The 18,004-nt window shown below is 35.1% G+C and overlaps 1 protein-coding gene across 1 annotated transcript in view; it reads right to left on the reverse strand.

The window, feature by feature from the left end:
* Positions 1-2,700: 2,700 nt before the first annotated feature.
* b3glcta (beta 3-glucosyltransferase a) overlaps positions 2,701-18,004 on the reverse strand; it is a 106,222-nt gene continuing 90,918 nt past the window's right edge. The window contains exons 10-15 of the mRNA XM_052107451.1: positions 13,624-13,693; positions 11,177-11,290; positions 7,296-7,395; positions 7,036-7,155; positions 5,656-5,800; positions 2,701-3,801 (exon numbers count right to left, since the gene is read on the reverse strand). Coding sequence (XP_051963411.1) covers positions 3,646-3,801; positions 5,656-5,800; positions 7,036-7,155; positions 7,296-7,395; positions 11,177-11,290; positions 13,624-13,693 — 705 coding nt within the window. The 3' untranslated portion in view covers positions 2,701-3,645. The remainder of the gene's footprint in view (positions 3,802-5,655; positions 5,801-7,035; positions 7,156-7,295; positions 7,396-11,176; positions 11,291-13,623; positions 13,694-18,004) is intronic.

The following is an 18,004-nucleotide window of genomic DNA, read 5'->3' on the forward strand; positions in this document are numbered from 1 at the left end:
TCGAGGTATGATGTAAGACAGAGAGGCACACGGCAATACAGAAACAATTGTACATTGCCAAGACAATAGGGCAATATACACTCATGCCAACCGACAAACAAGACGAGAGAAAGTGTAGCATGCCACACAAAGCGATGCCATGCATTCTTACACAAAACAAAACCTGAGTGTACACCGCGAGGCAAAAGCCATGCTATGCACGCAACAGGCAACAAAAACAAGACAGGACACCTATGCAAGTGTTCGGCCACACACAAACTCGAAATCTCAGGCCGAAGTGACCAGTCTACAATGTGAGGACATCCGCAGTCATGAGCGACAGACACAGAACATGAAGCATGAGTGTCCGGATCCCGACACAGACTGAAACTGAACCAGATAGGGAAGTCAGGATCCAGACACCATGCTCTGGTCCTGGGCATGCAGCATGAAATGCTCTCTGAACTGGGCATCACAGGAACTGTGCATGTATGGGTTGAGTCATACCTCATTGGCAAATCTTTCAAGGTCTCCTGGAGAGGATAGGTGTCCAAGTCACACCAGCTGTCCACTGGTGTTCCTCAAGGATCAGTGCTTAGACCCCTCCTCTTCTTGATATACACAACATCACTTGGACCGTTGGGCACATGGCTTTTCCTACTACTGCTACACAGATGACATGCAGCTCTACCTGTCATTCCAGCCTGATGACCCTACTGTCTCAGCTCATATCTCTGCCTGCCTCTCTGACATTTTGGCCTGGATGAAGAAACGGCACCTTCAGCTCGATCTTGCCAAGACAGAACTCCTCGTGATCCCAGCTAATCCATCTGTTGACCACTAACCAGAACAGCTCGGAACCTGGGAGTGGTGGTAGATGACCAGCTTAATTGTACGGCCCACATCTCATCAACTGCCTGGCTTTACAGATTCGTGCTCTACAGCATCAGGAAAATCAGACCTTTTCTGTCTGAATATGCTGCACAGCTCCTGGTACAAGCTCTGGTTCTTTCAAGATAAGACTACTGTAATGCTTTGTTGGTTGGCCTCCCAGCTAACACAATTAAGCCATTGCAGATGGTCCAGAATGCAGCAGCATGTCTGGTCTTCAATCAGCACAAAAGGGCTCATGTCACCCCACCCTTGATTTCACTTCACTGGCTACCTGCAGTTGCCCGGATTAAATTCAATGCTTTATCTCTGGCCTTCAGGGCACCAAATCAAACCGCACGCACCCTCTTACTTCAATTAACTCGCTCTCTGCAGTCTGAATGAGCGGAGCCGTTCACATTCTCTGTTCCTCTCTGGTGGAATAAAATTCCAACCTTCACACGATCTACTGAAACCATCTCAAAATTAAAAAAACTAAAGAGGCTAAACTAAAGAGCACATCTGTTCCATGAACACTTAACCATTCCACACTATTTCCACTTACTATTGAACTTACTTTGCACTTACTGTACAAAAACATTGAGAACTTGGCAGTGCAACACTTTAAATGTTGTTGAAATTTGTATGACAAATTACTTGCTATGTTCTTCATTTGTTAGGCGCTTTGGATAAAAGTGTCTGCTAAATTGCTAAATGTAAATTAACAGAAGTTTTAATAGAAGAATTCATATTAATTAATATGTGCTTTCATATGTGTAAAAGTTTCACATTTCTGCATTTAAACCCTCAAAAAATTGGCTCCATTCACTTCCATTGTAAACGCCTCACTGTAACCTTGATTTTTGCTTTTGTTTTACAGAAAAGGAGGGACAACCTGAATTTTTGTGGTAAAAAAATTAATAAATAAATTCTGTGGTAATCAACATTATGCCAAAAATGCAGTTTATTGAGTTTAACTTGTAAATGTGGAATATTCCATTAACTGTGTTAATGCAGTTCAGATTGTGATAATTATGGAATGCTGGTGCTTTCTACATGAGCAAAACAAATTTGTACTTAGAAAAAGGTTTTGAAAAACATAAAAACACAAACAGAACAGGTTTAACAGATTTAATGTCTTTCTTTAAATGGTGCAATCACAATTATGAAAAAAAAAAATCTAATTGACAATTCCAGTTACGTGCAATCACTGCTGTTTTACAATGGCTTCAAGTATGGCTCATCTAATCTGATTTTAGAGCTGAAATTGTTTTATAAAGACCCTTTTGCAAGTTGCATAGCCAATATAATTGAATCTTGCTAATTAAGTGGGCATATACCAAAAAAAAAAGGATATACATTTTTTACTTTTCTAATTCATTGATGGGCCTAAAATGTGAAATATCTACAGCACTTATTATGCTTATATCAGGTCAGTTTAATCAGAGTCCTCTTCCACCACAGAGAACAAAATTCATTTCCTTCCTCCTTATCTAAAATGTATTAGGTGAACACAATCTTACAGTTAATGTACCCACCACCTATTGCATTTAAACTGAGCATTGGAGTTTTCTTCTCTCTTTTGACAGGGCTCCGACAGCATCTTTCCTTGAAGCAATGAAAAGCAATAGTGGCAAGACTTTGCCATTAATCTGGTACAGAATTAAAATAAGTTTATTACTTATTACTGAGGAGTGCAGTTGAGCAGACAAGTCGGGAGAAGAGGTCTCGTCTTGTAATGCTTTTATTCATCATTAAACATTCAAAAAATTAATTATTCATTTTAATTGATATATTCCTAAACTCATAGCGACAATGATTAGAACATCCTGTGATGTTGCATCATGGTGTTTATAACAAGTCAACCTCGGATAACTTCCCTGAAGAGTACAAGACACTGTGGTGATTTCAACCCATGCTTCAGTTTGTTGGAGTGGTTTGGGCATACCAACTTCGGGTCCAAACAACAGTGTGAATTGAACATGGCCAATGGAAGGAGTGTTTGGAAACCAATTTGGAACCAGTTATTTTTGCAATACTTTTTGGTGGTTAGTGGCAAAGAAATTCCACACTACACCTTTACATTTCATTTTATTTTTTATCTCAGAGTACAATCTATTACAAACAGCCGAGTAAGACTCTCATTACCATGGAAACATTATCTTACATCTACAATAGAAATACCATAGAGACTAGAATAGAAATCTCTTGAGACTAGTGCTTTGGTGTACCATCTAATTTTAATATTATCGTTAATTATAACCAATTATGTTCCTTACAGTATACCAATTCATCTTATGTTTTAGATCAGTTTCTCTGTTCTCAAATTCATTTGTAGCATTATGGGCTTAAAACAACCTCCCAACACATTTTTAAGTTATGTAATGCAGTCAATTTGGCTCTTAACGCTGAAATCACGACTCTGCAACCACTCATTTAAGGCAATAGGAAATAGTTCATCGTATATTTCAAAATTAAAATTAACATTAATTATTTTTTTTTACAAAACAAGTGTTCAAAAATAAACCTACCAATTACCCTGGATAGGTTGTGATAATTGCGGACTATAAATATTTCAGAAATATTTTTCCAACACACTTCCATCTGAAACATGCAACACTTGGCAAAACACAATGAAATAGACAATCATACATGTTTGTGCAATATTCACAATATTAAAAAAAAAAACATACAAGAATGGAGACCGCTGGTAACTTATACCCATGTGTCAGACCAAAACAAATTTGCATAAACGCACACATTTCTATTCACATACGCACACATGAAACTTTGACACTATAATTCCTCTTTAGTGCCTTTTTGTAGTCCATCTGTATTTTTGTCCTTCAACCACTTGTTAAAGACTTCAATCGGCTCTATGTTCCAGTGTTTGTGGAAGGAAACTGGGGTCTGGTGGGCCAAAAACTCCTTTGCATAATCTTCTGGACGGGCCTGAGATAGAATATGAAAATACACAGAGACACAGATCTTATTAGTCTTACTAGACAAAAACAAAACTCCAATGACTACATTCTTCCTCTTATTTGGTGCACCAAAAGAATGTTTGAGAAACAATTATTCCCCCAAGTGACATCTTCCTTAAAAAATAAGATCAGCAATAAAAGTCTCAGACATAAAAACATTTATATTAAGGGGCAACATTGGAAATGTACCTTTAGGGCATATTAATTGTCTAAACATATGAAACACAGTCTGCCATATAGGCCTATGACAAATATTTACATTGAACCAGTTAATTGGAAATATTAGATGATCTGAGCAATTATGGTTTTTGGATGTAAAATTATATTAACATAAAATACACAAGTAGCTCTAAATAATTCAGGACAATAACCAAACTGCTAGAATACATTTGAAATAATTGGCCCATCCACATGTATGATACAACTCTCGACTGGCTGCCGTCATGGTTATTGGTGCGTTATTGGATTGTTTTTGTCTTATTCATGGTTTTCAGAGCTAAAATACCTTCATATTGCCTGAACAATCAACAACACTCATCTCAGAGCCATCAAATATCTGATATCTACATTCACTGCATTGTCTGAAAAGGTACTAAACATTGCAAAAATAAGTTTTAATTAGTAAAATGAGTTCAATTAGTTTTCCAGTATAAAATATAACCATTCAAGATACATTTACTTGAATAGTAACACTGCATAAGATATTTTGACTTATTTTCAGAGACTATCTTGAATATAAGTGTATTTTATAGGTCTTTTCCACCAGCCAGCCCTTAAGTTTATAGACCTTAACCCCGCCTTGGTCTTAACGATCAAGTCCCTACGTTGTCCTTAAGGGTCAAATTGACCCTGTTTTATGTTCAATTTCAAACAAAAATTAACAGGAAAATTAGTTTTACCCTTACATTTGATAAATCCAGGTATATTGTATATTTCAGTGATATTATTGACCTAAGACCCGTTTAAATTCTGGCACTAGTACAAAATTAGTGGAAGTTGATGCTAAAAAAAAAAAGAGCTAAAAGAGTGGCCGTAACATCAAAGCTATTATTAATTTTACAGGGGGTAGTTCCCATCCTCAAATCTGACTGAACGAGAAGCTATCACAGCCATGCTGATAGCTGGACATTCAGCACTCTTGCTCATGTAATATTACATCATTAAACTGAGACATTTAGTGACTCAACCATGCTGTTAGCATAAATAACAAAGAAAAACATTATTTATACACAGTGTAATGTGATTGACTCTTACAGGACAAAGAGCAAAAGGAGTTTAGAAATGCCATAAAAACAATGTTGTAAGCAATTATTTCTATTTTAGAAATGTCTGGACAATGCTCTTCAAAACCTTTCCATCTTGTTTCCATCAAGGTCTCAGGGAAAAGTCATTTGGCTGTCCTCAATTGGAACACTGCTAAAATGGTCACGTTTTTGATTTGCACTTAATCTTAGTTCAAAAGTTCACTGTAAAATAAAACAAACAAACTTTGTTTTAAATTACCTCACAAAATTGTAGTCAATCACTGTGAAGTTCATATAAAGGTGAGGTTTGAACAATAACACGAGGCCACCACATACAATCAAACTCAATCAAAATGTAATTAATGCTTTAGACAGACAGATGTAGCTCGACTATAACTGTGCATGTTCAAATCCTAAGTCATCATCACACTGAGACATAACCATTTGTAAAAATGACTCATAAATGTATTTTTCTTTTAAACTGCAAAATGTTTTCTTTGAGGGATAGGAGTTAGGGTTTAGGTAAGAATTTGTGTAATTATAAATAGCTTTAAAAAAAAAAACAATAGTTTATTCACCTGGTGGAAGAGTGGACTGTGTATAACAGGGACTCGTAGAGCATTGAGACACATGCCCAAAACCATGTCATCAGGGGCGTCGTTACTGTAGCACTTACAGCCGCTGCCCAATATCTGGACCACAGCCTCTCGACTAAACACCATCCTATATAATACACAACACAACAATACTTACTACCATACTCACTGACCTCTCCGATTCATTCAAAAACACTGGTCTTGCACAATATGAATGTGTCTTTATTGTGTATTGTGAAAATGGACATTTAAGAACAGAGACTGTCACATTTACAGAATTCACTGAAATATTGTACATGTGCAATTTAGAGAGCTCTATATTCTATAGCATTTGGTGCACTTTGTCGTCATGACAGTGAATTGTAAGATTACTGATAAATATTCTGATATACTCAGCCTAAGAAACTGCTGAAATATCACAAAATAATTTAGCCAAAAATGTACTTTTTACTGGACATTTTCTGATTTGACTATATATATCAGGGTAAAAATAAGTTTAAATCTTAAATTTTGTTCCATATTATGTCCACTGTATCTGAGAATAAAATTGTGTTGATATTTTTGTCTGTGAGTAAAAATTAAGCTGCTTGTTTTCTACTCTTTGAGAGCTTTCCAAAACCATATGCCACATGACTATTTGATGAGACTGTTGTTTTTACTGATTGCAATAACACTGTATGTGCAATTTTTTTTAAATTTTTTTATAATTATCAAAACTGAAAAATTTAGATTTGCCTACAAATTTCAACGCTCTTGTTCACTTTTGGTCATAATGCCTGCATGCATTTGAAAAGATTAACTGTATTTTTTAAACTTTATGTCACGAAAAAAACCTATTTAGATAAATACCACCCACTAATATGTTATTTTTAAAGCTCTGTGATTTTTAATCGTGGTGGCCATAAATGGAATGTAATATTACCTCAATATACCTCAAAAGCTTGTTTTATTTGACACACACATTTCACATTTCGATTTTTCAATAAAAAAAGGTATGACATTTTAAGAAAGCACAAGTTGCTTCAATTCAGTAAATACTCGTTTTGGAATATCAGTGACAACATAAACATTATTGTTAATTTTACTAAATCAGAAAAAATACATTTGCATCACAATCTGAAGCCATTTTGGAAATTATATTACAAGGTCTTTTACTTCCAGAAGAGCATGTTAAGTTAGGTTTTTCAGTAAAGTACTGATCATTTTGATGATGAAGAAGGCTTTAGAAATTCATGTATCAACTGAACAACTGGAAATTTAAATAATAATTACACACAGCACAATTTAAATTACACACTTTTACCTACCTTTACATTTTGGGAAAAAGGAAAATAATTGAAATAACTTTTTGAAGACACTCACCCCCCACCTCCAGTGATGTAACTGTAGCCTCCCTGGCCCAAACCATAACCATAGCGCTCTCCCAGACACACTGCCTCACTGGAATCATAACAGCTCAGCAAGGCCTGCAGTCTGGGTAAGCTGTGGAAACCAAACACATTATGCAACCCACTAATATCTTAATAGATATAAACACCACGTATTCCTCTTAAAACCATGCAATTTTCCCAGAAATTAGGCAAATGTTCTCTGTACACAAACTGACATCTTACAACCCTTACCTTATAAGAGTATCATCATCCACAATTAATAGCCAGTCCATCTTTGGCAACGCACTGCTTAGAAATCTCCTCAAGATAGCAAATGTTTTCCCACAGTGACCTTTAAGTGGACAGAGACATTATAAGGGAAGAAATGGTTTAAAATATAAATTGGAGAGATCATCACACTCAATATGGCATCTGCAGTCCAGCCTCACAGTTAAAAGACACAATCACATTTTTTAAAGAGGAATGGAAGTCCCACCGTCCAGTTAAAAAACAAACCTGAAACTGAACAAAAAACATTTTCAAAATAAAAAATAAACTAAAATAAGTTATTATTAAATGTTTATGACCACAAAAAAACAAACAAACAAAAAAAACAATACAAAAATAAAATCTGGGTTACAGTGAGGCACTTACAATGGAAGTGAATGAAGCCACTCCATAAATGTTAAAATACTGTTTCAAAAGTATTGCCACAAGATGTAAACAATATGCGTAAACATTATTTTAGTGTAAGAAAACCGTTTACTAACCTTCTCTGTGTAAAGCTGTATCAAATTTTACAACTTCCTCACCATGATGACAAAATGCTGTAAACACTATAATCTCAGTTAACGACGATTTAAACAACTTTACAGCTCAAATAATACGTGCATCACTGTAACCTCTTTTTTAAATTAAAAGTAAAAATGTAATCTAAAATAAAAGTATATTGAAAAACTGAAACTAAAGTCACTGAGTGAAAGCTAGCACAAAATGAAAAAAAAAATAGGACAATTTGTAAAACAAAAACAAATAAAATAAAATAAATTCCATCCACAGAATTGCCACTGACTGGATGTTTTTTTTTTTTTGTTTTTGGCACAAATCTGAGTAAATTCTAGAGACTGTTTTGCGTGAAAATCCCAGGAGATCAGCAGTTACAGAAATATTCAAACCAGCCCGTCTGGCACCAACAATTATGCTACGGTTAAAATCACTGAGATCACATTTTTCCCCATTCTGATGGTTGATGTGAACATTAACTGAAGCTCCTGACCCATATCTGAATGATTTTATGCACTGCAATGCTGCCACATGATTGGCTGATTAGATAATAGCGTGGATGATTGTTGGTGCTGGTATATACTGTATATATTAGGGCTGTCGATTTAACGCATTAATTCAGTGCGATTAATTAAAAAAAAAAAACGCGTTAAAAAATGTATGCAATTAATCGCACCATAATAAGGACGATTCCTGAGAAATGCAAGCTTGTAGTACCACCGGTTTACCCCAGAGTAAGTGAAATTTCAGCTGTATGAGCAACGCACAGTTTATAAAGTGAAGAAAACACATCAGTAGGAAGAACAACGCATTCAAAACACTTGAAGGAGCGCAAATGCGATCTAAGGGATCTCAAGATGTGTTTAAAGATTGAGTATTAAACTATATTTAATTTGAAACAGTGAACTAAAAATTGTATGTTTATGATGCAACGCATCCGAGACGCTACACAAGCATGTCTGATGCAGGTGTAAATTGACGGGTCCTTAAATAACCCATCATAATATATATATATATATATATATTTTTTAATATTTAAAGCTAACTATGTATAATTATATATTGATATAAATATGTATAATATTTATATATTGAATTATTGTTATATGAGGGGCTTTCTCAGCAAATATTTGTATATGCGATTAATCGCGATTAATTAATTCGATTAAAACATTTAATCGATTGACAGCCCTAATATATATATATATATATATATATATATATATATATATATATATATATATATATATATAAACTACTTAATATGCTTTGAAAATTTGATGCTGACCAAGAAAATTCATGCAGCATTCTTGTAAAATATATATGTCTTCCATCAATTTGTATACAGACAGAAATTCAATTATCCAGCATCTACAACTTCAAATAAAAAACACAGAGGCAAGTTAACTTTGTCTGAATTTCCTGAGCTTTTAACCTCAACACTGTCATTCAGCTGTCAGGACATACAGCCAAATAAGACACACTGTCTCTCCACAACCTGAATGGAAACAGCAATTGTACTCAAGAGAATGCAACATTATATCTTTGATATGTATTTTTTGGATAAGTAACAGAGACATGATGTGATACCTCAGAGTATCTAAGTTAACTTTTTCATTAGCAAACGATCACATAATGAAATTGAATAGAGATAGTGACTATAAAAGTTCTAGCATCAGAAAGAAAATAAAAGAGGAGGGGAAGACCATGAAGGCACTGTTTGCATAGAAGAATGTAGGAACTGCTCAGTAAGAATGTAGTGAGTAAAACACAAAAGCAAATTTGACAAAGAAGTCTGTGGGAAAAAGGCAGAACAGGATGTGCTGCTGCTAGAATTTATGGCATAAATGTTATGGAATTCATAACAGAGTGGCGGCCCATCGGATAGCCTTCAACCATGTCAACCATGAGTTAAACACTCCCCCAAAGCAGATTCTCTCAGGACAGTAATGACAATATGTCTTCTTCACAGGAACACCACCTGTGGTGTGATGAGATTTATGAAATACATGCAGCATCCTAAGACTGGGAAGGACTGTATACGTGAACCTTGTTTATGTAATTGATTTATAAAATACTGCAAGTATTACAACGGAAAACAAACCATACTTTAACTTAAATATACTGTAGAGTATGTAGAAATATTAAAGGTACACTACAAAGGATTTCTCTTAAATTTTTCATTGAAATGAACAAAATACCATTATTCAGTCATCTGTGTTCAAAACCGCATTTATGCCTTATCCTATTTACTAAGCCTACAATAAAGATTGACATTTCTGCCTTTAAACCCTCCAAAAATGGACCCCCTTTACTTCCATTGTAAGTGCCTCACTGTAACCTTACCACAAAAATAATTAAATGTGGAAATAATTACCACAAAAAATTATTTCCAATTTTTTGTGGTAATCAACATTATGCCACAAATGCTGTCCATCGAGCTTAACTTGTATTGAACCCAGAATATTCCTTAAATTACTTCTCTTTATAGAATATTTTAGTTAAGTATTATTCCTTGTTTTAAGCATAAATGTAATTAATTAAGTCATGCTTGTGCTTAAAATAAGAAAAAAAAAAATGTATATACCAATGGAGTAAGAAAAATAAACTTAATTTATGATACATTTTCAATGAGAAAATTTTATAAAATCAATGAACCCCTAAAACTCAGATGGCTCTACTACATCCGGCCTGAAGCATTATACAAACAACTTAAAGCTTACCCTATGCTAAAAGTTTTCATTAGAGGTATTAAAGCTTTTAAATGTCATTTTGAACATTCCCTTACAATGCAAGAAAATTATAATGTGTATGTGGCTGGGCGGAGGGCGGGGCCGGGTCGTGATCCTACACACCCGGTCCCGTATTAGGCTAACGATCTCTCTTCCCCCCCCCCACGTCATTTCACGTCATTTGATAACAAAATAATGTGGTATCTGAAAACAAATGAACTAACTTCCTTAGAGCTAACTTAACTTTTCTTTTTGCAATTACTTTTAATCCACCGGACTCAAAGTGATTTATTATGGACCCTCTCAATTTTACACAGGTGTTCTAGCAGAGGAACCAGAAGTGTAGTTCATCACATTAACTATGGACATGTTCTGCTAATGTCCAAATACTTTTGAATAAATATATCCATTGTATTGTCCTTTTAAACCTAACAAACTACTCTGTGTGAAAGGCTTTCCTTGAAAAAAGTGTTTGTTCTATAGTTCTTTAAAATAACTAACACTTGGTTTGATATTTCATTATTTTTAAGTGTGGCTTCTGTGTTCAAATACTTTTTCGGACAATAGGATAGAACATCATCAATATACCAATATATAAGACTTATATAGAGTGCTCACCTCTCTCTGTGTTTGGCACTCCAAGATTAATGGTTGGTATAGAGGGATCGGCGTAATCGCTGTAGTACTCAAGCAGCATTGCCTGCTTACCCCATGTTTTCTTCACCACGGGTACTGTCATGGATGAACATGGAATCAGAGAGTATTTTATCAGTTAATAAAAGAAAACCTCCACAATCCTCAAATTTACTAGCTGTGAAAGTCTTTGGAGGTCATTTAATATCACATAATTTTTATGTTGTAGATTAAAATTAAATTTCTCCTCATGGAAACAACCAGATGACCAATCTGGCAATTGGCAAACCCCCTAATCAACCTGCAAATGGCTTACTTACAGTTGCGTCTGCATATTAAGCTTGGATAGCAAAAAGAATGCATATTCTAATGTTGAAAAAATTGCACACCTTTAAAAAAAAGAGTATTGCAGATAATAATGAGCACTTGACATTCTACAGAAAAGAAAGGGTTATCCACCGTTCACAGATTTGTAACTAGAGGTTTGATCTTATTCTCCAGGTGTAATAATAATTCGTCCATTTGTATCAGGACTTTGTGGATGTAGCGTTTTTTTCTAAAAAAGAATTACAGGGACAATTATTTCCCCTTTTATACCATATACTGTGCATTCAGAAAGTATTCAGATCCCTTCATTTTTTCACATTTAGTTATACTGCAGCCTTATACTAAAATACTATTTTTGTCCACATAAATCTACACTCCATACCCAATAATGACAAAACAGATTTTTGATAACTTTGCAAATTAATTAAAAAGAAAAAACAGAAAACTCACATTGACATAAGTATTCAGACCCTTTGCTATGACACTTGAAATTTAGTTTAGGTTCATCCCATTTCTTTTGATCATCTTTGAGATGTTTCTACACTTTGACTGGAGTTCACCTGTGTCAAATTCAATTGATTGGACATGATTTGGAAAGGCAAACACCTGTCTATTTAAGGTTTCACAGCTGAAAACGCATATCAGAGGAAAAACCAAGCCATGAGGTCAAAGGAACTGCCTGCAGAGCTCAGAGACAGGATTGTTTCGAAGCACAGATCTGGGGAAGGCTACAAAAAATGTGGCTGAATTTAAGGTTCCTAAGAGCACAGTGGCCTCCAAAATTCTTAAACGGAAGAAGTTTGGAACAATCAGGAATCTTCCTAGAGCTGGCAGCCTGGCCAAACTGAGCAATTGGGGGAGAAGGGCCTTGGTAAGAGAGGTGACCAAGAACCCGATGGTCACTATGGTTGAGCTCCAGAGATCATGTGTGGAGATGAGAGATACTTGAAGAAGGACGACCATCACTGCAACACTCCACTGATCTGGGCTTTATGGCAGAGTGGCCAGACGGAAGCCTCTCCTCAGTGACATAAACACATCAAAAAAGTACCTAAAGGACTCTCTGACTATGAGAAACAAGTGTCTCTCCTCTGATGAACATTGAACTGTTTGGTGTCAGTTCCAAGCGTCATGTCTGGAGGAAACCAGGCACCGCTCATCACCTGTGCAATACCACGGAGGTGAAGGTGTTTTTCAGTGGCAGGGACAGAGGGACTGGTCAGGGTTGAAGAAAAGCTGAACGCAGCAAAATACAGAGATATCCTAAATGAAAACCTGGTCCAGAGCATTCAGGACTTCAGACTGTGACAATGACCCCATGCACACAGCCAAGACAATGCAAGAGTGGCTTAGAGACAACTCTGTGATTGTCCTTGAGTGGCCCAGCAAGAGCTCAGACTTGAACCCAATCGAACATCTCTGGAGAGACCTAAAAATGGCTGTCCACTGACGGCCTAAATCCAACCTGACAGAGCTTGAGAGGCTCTGCAGAAAAGAATGTCAGAAAATACCCAAATCCAGGTGCGCAAAGCTTGTCGCATCATACCCAAAAAACCTTGAAGCTGTAATCGCTGCCAAAGGTGCTTCAGTTAAGAACTGAGTTAAGGGTATGAATACTTATGTCAACGTATTTCAGTTTTATATATTAATGCATTTGCGAAGTTCAAATAAAAATTAGTTTTTTGCTTTGTCATTATGGGGTATGGAGTGTATGATGTGAAAAATTGTTTTAATGCATTTTTGCATAAGGCTGCAACATAACAAAATGTGAAAACAATTAAGGGGTCTAAATACTTTCTGAATGCACTGTACCACCCTTAAAACTCTAGAAAGTGACATGAGAAAGATAATTATTCTAGTCGGTGCAATTAGATAGATGCAAATGACATGTCAGTTGGTTTGGCTGTGTTTTTTTTGCTTTCCCAGATGGCTCATTGAATTTAAACTACAACATTGTATCTGTCTCATAAGTTGGATTGATGCCTGGGGCCGGTTGCACCAGTTATATGTAAGTTACAACTTAGCCTAGTTGTGGCATAAATGGGCACTCAGTCACAATTTACTTATGTGTTAGAAGTACTGAATTTCAAAAACGTACAACTTACCTCTTTCGGAATGGAACTTCTTACAAGTTTTCACCGCTACAAAAAGGTTTTCACTCTTAACGGGCTGGCCCTGGAGATACATAGATTAAGAGAAAGTTTAGACATATTTTTACTCAGTTCTATACAAGGGATGCACTGATATAAAAATTTTGGGCCGATACAATACAGATTAAAAAACAGATATACAATAAGGATACTGATATTTTGCCAATTAACTTAGTTTGTCACATTATTTGTTCAACTTAGAAATTATGCTTTAAAAATGTACAAAAGCTTTTTTTTTTTACTGTTCTAACAATAAATTATTTCCACTGAATATGGATTGAATCTGTTGAACACAGGTCAAATTTTTGAGAGCCACAATGAAATATAAATATAAGATAAAAATATAAAAAAGATACAAAAAATAACTTCATAATGATATCATGATGATTGATATGACAAAATATTATTTTGCATTTCTGCTGACTGAAAAGCTGAATGCAGACTATATTTTAAAATGCCTTTAAGGGTTTAGTAACCAAAAAAGGCCACATTGCGATTTCAATCTTAATTCAATCAATCATGCAGAATTAATTGATATCAAACCAATGTCTCAGAAGTCAAAGTCTGATGGTTTCAAAGTGTTTTGAACTGTTTCCCGCATCATGTAGCCTACAGGTAAGTGCCGATTTCAAAACGGTCACATCCGAGAAAGAAACAAATGAGAAAGAAAGAAAAAATATATATATATTGCATATTCTTAGGAATGCCAACTCTTCTGGATTGTGCATTTCAATTGAGCTTGTGGTTCTAATTAATTGTAAATTAAAAAATCCGTTTTTAATATCTGCGGTTTTATGCTAATAACATGCTGATATTTTTCATTTGGTCAATAATTGGCCGATAAATATCGGTAGCTGATACATCGGTGCATCCCTACTCTATACCAGTAAAAAGATTTAACAGCAATACAAATTTACTCACTGCAAAAAAAAATTATTATTTATATTTTTGTCTTGTTTTCCAGTACAAATACCTAAACATCCTAAAAAACAAGATGCATTTACATTTGTAGGATTTTTTTTTTTTATATATGTTGTGGGGGTGCTTTTCTTCACAAAATATAAATAAAATAGATGAAATCAAGAGGAAGGAAAATTATGTGGATATATTAAAGCAACATCTCAAGACATCAGCCAGGAAGTTTGGTCACAAATGGGTCTTCCAAATGGATAATGACCCCAAGCATACAGTATCTCCAAAGTTGTGGCAAAATGGCTTAAGGACAACAAAGTCAATGTATTGGAATGGCCATCACAACCCCCTGACCTCAATCCAATAGAAACTTTTTGGGCAAACTGAGAAAGTGTGTGCGAGTAAGGAGACCTACAAACCTGACTCAGTTATACACCAGTTCTGTCCGGAGGAATGGGCCAAAATTCCAGCAACTTATAGTGAGAAGCTTGTGGAAGGCTACCCAAAATGTTTGACCCAAGTTAAATAATTTAAAGGCAATGCTACCAAATACTAACAAAGTGTATGATAACTTCTGACCCACTGGGAATGTGATGAAATAAATAAAAGTAAATAAAAATAAATAATTCTCTCTACAATTTTTCTGACATTTCACATTCTTAAAATAAAGTAGAGATCCAAATTGACCTAAGACAGGGAATGTTTTCTATGACAGGAATTATGAAAAACTGAGTTTAAATGTATGGTGTATGTAAACTTCTGACTTCAACTGTATATCCGAATAATATATTTCATGAAAGAAAGTCATGTTGGGTTAGAATAACATTGATGACAGAATTTGAGATTTTTGTAATCTAACCCATTAAGAGTTAAAGTAGCGCTTATCACTAACGGTATAAAAAATAAATAAATTACTTGTCCCCTGGAAATATATGTCCTTCCAAATCAATCTGGTGAGTTTTGCTCTTTCATCAAACAAAGCAATCCAACTTGTTTACATGTCAGTGTGTGTCTGTATGTATTTCTGGTTAAAGTTTTAGTTATGGATCTGAGCGGGGCATGCAAACACCAGATAACATCAACTCTGAGGTAAGAGTGCTTAGCACTGCTCAAGGGAGAGAATGTTTTGCGCCAGACACAGTGTGAATATTAAAGACTGGTAGATTCCAGACATTTGTAATCCGTGGAGACGAAAGATAAAACATTAGGGCAGAATAGCCTGTGGTTGAGATGACTGGTGTAACTGTGCTGCAAAAAGACATGGTTATTTAATATTTCAGATAGGATTCATTCTTTATTTAATCCTTATGTTGCCCACTGAAAAGTTATTTCTTTCTACAAGGTTTGACATGGTTGAGATGAGATATTTTTGCACAAAAACAAAACTTACACTACCTTTTTTCTTTATACTGTGTGTTATACATTCTGAAATTAAATGATTAGAATTGAGGTGTTTTAACACAACCTGAATAAAAACAAAGCCAGACAAACAGGGCTATTTGTCACTTAAGGGAAATATAAATCTACAACTATGAGGGGCTTGCTCACAACGAACGCAACCTTGTGCTACCAAAAATCCTTTTCAGAGTTAAAAAAAAACACAGCTTTTTTAACCACTGAAAATATATAAAAAACAGCAAGGCATGGCACAAAGGTCTAAGACGTCAGTCTAGCATATGTTTACATAAGAAAACATTCGAAAAACAGCACGGACAGACTCGTTACGAACGGCCCCAGCGGTTTAGAGTCAAAATTCCAGTTGAATAAAAGCTTGTGTTCTCTAGCAGCAGTTACCTTTCAAAGACACAGTTGAAAACTAGATTCAACTAGCCTTAAATTAGAATTAAGAACTAAAATTCCAATATTGTCATACCTTGTAATGACTCTTGGATAAACAAGTGAATACAATACAACCAAACTGGGACACAGTAAGGCAAGGTTCAACTGCATATACTCAAAATACATTTGACATTTTAAAATAAAAAATACATTTTCAGAACAATTGTGTTTCTTATAAATGTCAGGTTGGGGCAAGTTGTCACTGATATCCTGGGATGTTTTTTATATAAATGTGTTATATGTATTGTAATTGTATACAACTAATTAATTACAATATCTGTTGGCCAAAACAATTGTTTGTTGTTTTTGTACATTACCTTTTCCATTTGTATGATACCCTTTCCATTTTGCATGTTTCGAGATTCATTAATTGTTTTATTTCACAATTGTTTAAAGTTTGCTTAAAGGAATATTCTGTTAAGATCAAAAGCTTAAACTTAAGCTCAATTAAAAGCTTTTGTGGCATAATGTTGATTACCACAAAAAAATATTTTGAGTCATCCCTCCTTTTCTTTTAAAATGCAAATATCTGGGTTACAGTAAGGCACTTAACATTTTTTAGAAAGTTTAAATGCAAAAAGTGAAGCTTATAATTGTATAACAGCACTTACATGAATTCTACTGTTTACAAGAAGTGATATTAAAAAATAATGCTCTGTGATAAATATGTGTTCAAAATGTGTGATCCTGGTCTCTCCGAATACATTTCAACACTGTCCCTAAAATAATATACCTTATTAAAAGGAAAATTTCCATTCTGTCATGAGGTGAGAATTGACAAGCAAATTTGCATATGCAAACGAAAAGTGACTACAAGGTACGAAAAATGTAATTGCTTCATATCACTAGGCGTATAAAACCTTTTAAAATATGACTCTTTGGTTTAACTAAATTTAGAGTCCCAAACTGATTATGAATTCTGAAGTGCAATATTTCAAACAGAAACTTTAAAGTAGTGTATAAATCAGTGACTTTGTAATGGTCCATAATGGTAACAGGGGACAGGCTCTTTAATGCAGTTGATGCTGATGTCAGTAAACAGCCTGGCTTCACAGTTTCATACTCAATTGTGAAAAATTTGACTCCCATCTTCCACTGGCCGAATAAAGATAGCTATGTCAGGCTGGTGTCAACCAGACAAATTACATGTTTACTGTTGCAGTTTAAGCTTTAAAAGACACTCTCCCCAATTAGCCGAAAACTACACTTTCATCCAATTCAATGGGTCAGAAGTTTATATACACTTTGTTAGTATTTGGTATCATTGGCTTTAAATTGTTTAACTTGGGTCAACGTTTTGGGTAGCCTTCCACAAGCTTCTCACAATAAATTGCTGGAATTTTGGCCCATTCCTCCGGACAGAACTGGTGTAACTGAGGCAGGTTTTTAGGCCTCCTTTCTTGCACACACTTTCTCAGTTTGCCCAAAAATGTTCTATTAGATTGAGGTCAGGGGTTTGTGATGCCATTTTGCCACAACTTTGGAGGTATGCTTGGAGTCATTGTCAATTTGGAAGACCCATTTGCGACGAGCTTTAACTTCCTGGCTGATGTCTTGAGATGCTGCTTCAATATATCCACATCAT

This window comes from Xyrauchen texanus, chromosome 36, assembly GCF_025860055.1.
Source record: "Xyrauchen texanus isolate HMW12.3.18 chromosome 36, RBS_HiC_50CHRs, whole genome shotgun sequence".
Lineage (NCBI taxonomy): Eukaryota > Metazoa > Chordata > Actinopteri > Cypriniformes > Catostomidae > Xyrauchen > Xyrauchen texanus.